This window comes from Gymnodraco acuticeps, unplaced genomic scaffold (genome assembly GCF_902827175.1).
Source record: "Gymnodraco acuticeps unplaced genomic scaffold, fGymAcu1.1, whole genome shotgun sequence".
In the NCBI taxonomy this organism is placed as follows: domain Eukaryota; kingdom Metazoa; phylum Chordata; class Actinopteri; order Perciformes; family Bathydraconidae; genus Gymnodraco; species Gymnodraco acuticeps.
The window spans coordinates 3,678-7,500 of NW_022990390.1; the positions used below are offsets into that span (position 1 = coordinate 3,678).

General features: G+C 51.2%; 1 protein-coding gene across 1 annotated transcript in view; it reads right to left on the minus strand.

Moving 5' to 3' along the window:
* Positions 1-3,411: 3,411 nt before the first annotated feature.
* Positions 3,412-3,823, minus strand: part of dkc1 (dyskeratosis congenita 1, dyskerin) — a 9,381-nt gene continuing 8,969 nt past the window's right edge. The window contains exons 13-14 of the mRNA XM_034224451.1: positions 3,739-3,823; positions 3,412-3,666 (exon numbers count right to left, since the gene is read on the minus strand). The exon at positions 3,739-3,823 is cut by the window's right edge and continues 74 nt beyond it. Coding sequence (XP_034080342.1) covers positions 3,601-3,666; positions 3,739-3,823 — 151 coding nt within the window. The 3' untranslated portion in view covers positions 3,412-3,600. The remainder of the gene's footprint in view (positions 3,667-3,738) is intronic.

The following is a 3,823-nucleotide window of genomic DNA, read 5'->3' on the forward strand; positions in this document are numbered from 1 at the left end:
TTCATCTTTTGGTTCAAAACACTCTCACCTCTTTCAGGTAACTCTCAGTGTCAAAACAGAGTCTTCAAACCTGGTCGTGTTATTGCAGCACCTGTAAACCCTCACCTGTAAACCCTCACCTGTAAACCCTCACCTGTAATGGGGTCACACCTGTCCCGTGAGTCATGGGGTCACACCTGTCCCGTGAGTCATGGGGTCACACCTGTCCCGTGAGTCATGGGGTCACACCTGTCCCGTGAGTCATGAGGTCACACCTGTCCCGTGAGTCATGGGGTCACACCTGTCCTGTGATTGGATGTTTTCTCCTGTCTCTCGGCAGAAGCAGGGGGCCTGCAGCTGTCGGACCTCCAACTGTTGAACTACGACGCCGTGGTGACGCAGGAAGTCCTGCAGCCTTTGTCCCGCCTCCGCAGCCTTTCAATCTTCCACCTGTACTCCGTACCTGGACCCACCTGTCACCTGCAGACCTGGCTGACGTCGCTGCCGCAGCTCCGCAGCCTCAGCGTTCACGGTGGGTCAGGAAGAGGTTTTACCTGTAGAGGAGGGGGGGTCGTGGTCTGGGAGGAAGATCAGTGTTTAGACTGGGCCTCAGGTGTTACGCAGGTGGAGATGTGTACGAGCATCTGGGTGTCAGACCAGAAAAACAGATTGTGAGAGCGGCTGGCGGACTGAGCGATTGTTCTACCCCTTGTTTGTTTTTTACCTGAGTCTGATATCTTTCCTCTCAAACCGCTGACACACCGTGATGTCATCATGTTTTCACCTGTCTGTCCAATAGGAGGCCATCCTCTGGCGATGTACGCTGACTTCCTGCCGTCGTCCCTCCTCAGTATGACCCTGTGTGTGGACATGCAGCCTGAAGACCTGCAGGTGGTCTCTGTCAGAGCTCCTCACCTGGAGCACCTGCATCTGGAGCCCTGGAGCTCCTCCTCTAGCCTGGTGAGGCTCCTCCCACAGCTGTTCCCTCACCTGAGGACGCTCCGGATCAGGTGAGCCCCCGCTGAATAACTCCTACATGATCCTCAGGCTGATTGAACAAGCTAACATGCTAACCTGCTGTGTGTTTCAGACACCAGCACCTGTCCGACGATGACTTCCTGTGTGTGCAGCAGCTGCAGCGCCTTCACACTCTGGAGGTTCTGGACTCGTTCTACAGACCCGACCCGATGGACCCCAGCTGGGTCGTGTACCAGCCCAGTCCTCGTCTGATACAGATGATCTCTGTGCTGCAGAAACTGACCAATCACAGAGTCCACGTCATCACCAGCTCACACAGAGACCCGCTGTCCTGCCACTGTGTCTGACCAATCAGAGAGAGTCTGACCAATCAGAGAGAGTCCGACCAATCAGAGAGAGTCCGACCAATCAGACTCTGACCAATCAGAGAGAGTCTGACCAGCCTTATTACCTTCATTTCTCTAATGCTGAATATTTATTAGATATATTTTATAATAATAATTTTTAGTAATCCTTTGCTTTGTGGTGAAAAAGGATGTTTTTGCTAAAAGTACTGTAATCACACGGTAACACGTAGTGATGTCACTGTGCCTTCAGACCCCCACGTGTGCAATATATGTAAACTGTATGATCATAAAGAGCTCACGGACCGGACTGCTGTGAGGAACCGTTATTACCTGGAGACCCAGCTGAGGCCTGATCCCTTAGAGCGCGTCGATCGCAAAGGTCGATTTTTTAAGTTGGACTATCATCCATCCTTACTATGGCATTTGCCACTTGATTGACGTACAGGTAAGCCAGTCTGATTGTGCCATACGAGTTCATGCAGGTATGAGGGGCCCTCACCCCCCCCCCCCCCCCCCGCGACACAGATTGTAGGTAGATCTTTTGGGCTTGGTCATTTTAAAAGTAGCTCCCAAGCTGAAAAAGTGTGGGCACCCCTGCCTCAGAGGCCCCTCAGGGCCAGGGTCTGTCCAGTGGTGTTTTTATATGTTCAAAAGTGGAGGGGCACGAACGATTGAGTGTGTGTATATCAGCTTCTGGTGCTTTTTTAAACACGTAAACAACTAGCTGTAGGCTATCCATGGTTGCGATAGAGATGGGGGGGTCGTTACAGCACCCATTCACTTAGACCAGGGGTGGGGAACCTCCGGCCCGTATACGATCCAAGTATGCCCACCCCTGACTTAGATAGTGAGGGGGGCTAGATCGGGGCTTGACCCACGTCGCTCAACACGGCTCGATAGGCACACTGTAGACACTAATTAGAAGTACAGACGAATCAGCTGATGCTAGGTGGGGCTGTGCCCACCTGCCCCTAATGACCAGTCGCCACTGGGTCTGACCTGGGTTCTCACTAGGAGCAGTAGCGCCCCCTAGCGGGCGTTCTGAGAAGGTTGGCGGGCACTGGAAGCTACATTTTTAACGGCCCGTCCGTTGACGCTTGCCGGCGGACGTGTCTGAAACTCGACCAACAACCAATCACATGAATCTCCCGCCCCTGACACACAAGCAGCGGTTTGATTGGCTAGATCTTGTACTGGCATATGATTCGATTGGCTGACGCTTCTGCCGAGGCGTCAAAAGTTGAACATTGATCATTTTTTGCAGCGAGCCACGCCAGCAACGCTCCGCATCGCTTCCCACAATGCAGTTCGGCTAAAAGTGACGTCACTCCAAAGTGAATGGGCAGAATCGTTGGAAGCTTCAACACACGCCGCTGTGTGGACGGGCCGTGAAAGGGCCCGTTGGTGGTTTTGGGGGGCGTTTTATCTGCTGCTGTAAGATTCGAAGAAAAGTCAAAATGTTTTCTAGACCATCAGGATACCTACTGGTCCAGTAAACCCCTCCTGTGTTAACCTAACGGCAAAAAACCTGTTTCTGATTCAGGACTTGGTCTGACCCGTCTGACCGTGCACTCAGCTCCTCACTGAGGTGGACCCAGGTAGACCTCTACTAAAACACTCGTTTGCTGGCTCACGACATCACCAGGACCGAATAAAGTCTGTATATATTTATGCAAGTACTATAATATACACATAATATATATTGAAAACCAGCCTGATACCACTGCACAATAATACACCTGCAGGGTTCCTCCAGGGACAAGTGTGCCAGAGTCAAAGCAGGTAGATACACTTGAGATTGAACATTGTTTATTAAACAGGAAGGAGCATTCTGTCAGGACTCCCTCGAGCAGCAGCACTCGCTCTGGATGGGGGGGGGGGGCGTACACCTCGCTAACAGACACACTATACAAACTCCAAGCCGGACGGGCTTCCATCAGTCGGAGGACGAGTTGCCGTGGTCTTGAAAAAAGGGTCAACAAAAGCCCCACAAACTGACCTCAATGTCTTCATCCATTACTGCCAACACTGATTTAATGTACATCATATTTGAGACCCCTCCCGACCCTGAGACAGCGTGCCGACTCGCATTGATCTGAACACTCAGGTTACAGAAAACAAAAACTTTTATTTTGAAATTACAAACAGACTTCCTGTTCAGGTATTTACAGATGAAAACAATAAAATGTATAAAAAACAAAAAAGCGTCCTCTTTTCTTTCTGCATTCATGCAGTCCATTATAAAACTCCCAGAATGCTTTGCATTCAGACGAGTGACAGCGGGCGCTCCTCGCCGTCACTCCGACGTCTCGTCGTCTTTCTGTTTCTTCTTCTTTTTCTTCTTCTTGGCACTGTCCACAACCTGGAGGACAGAGGACACGTTAAGGACCTGTCCACAGTTTATAGTGTCATCACTTCCTGTCTGCAACCTCACCTCTGGCTCTGCCTCCTCTGGCTCCGCCTCCACTGGCTCCGCCTCCACCTCCAGTTTTGCCTTCTTCTCTTTCTTCTTCTTCTTC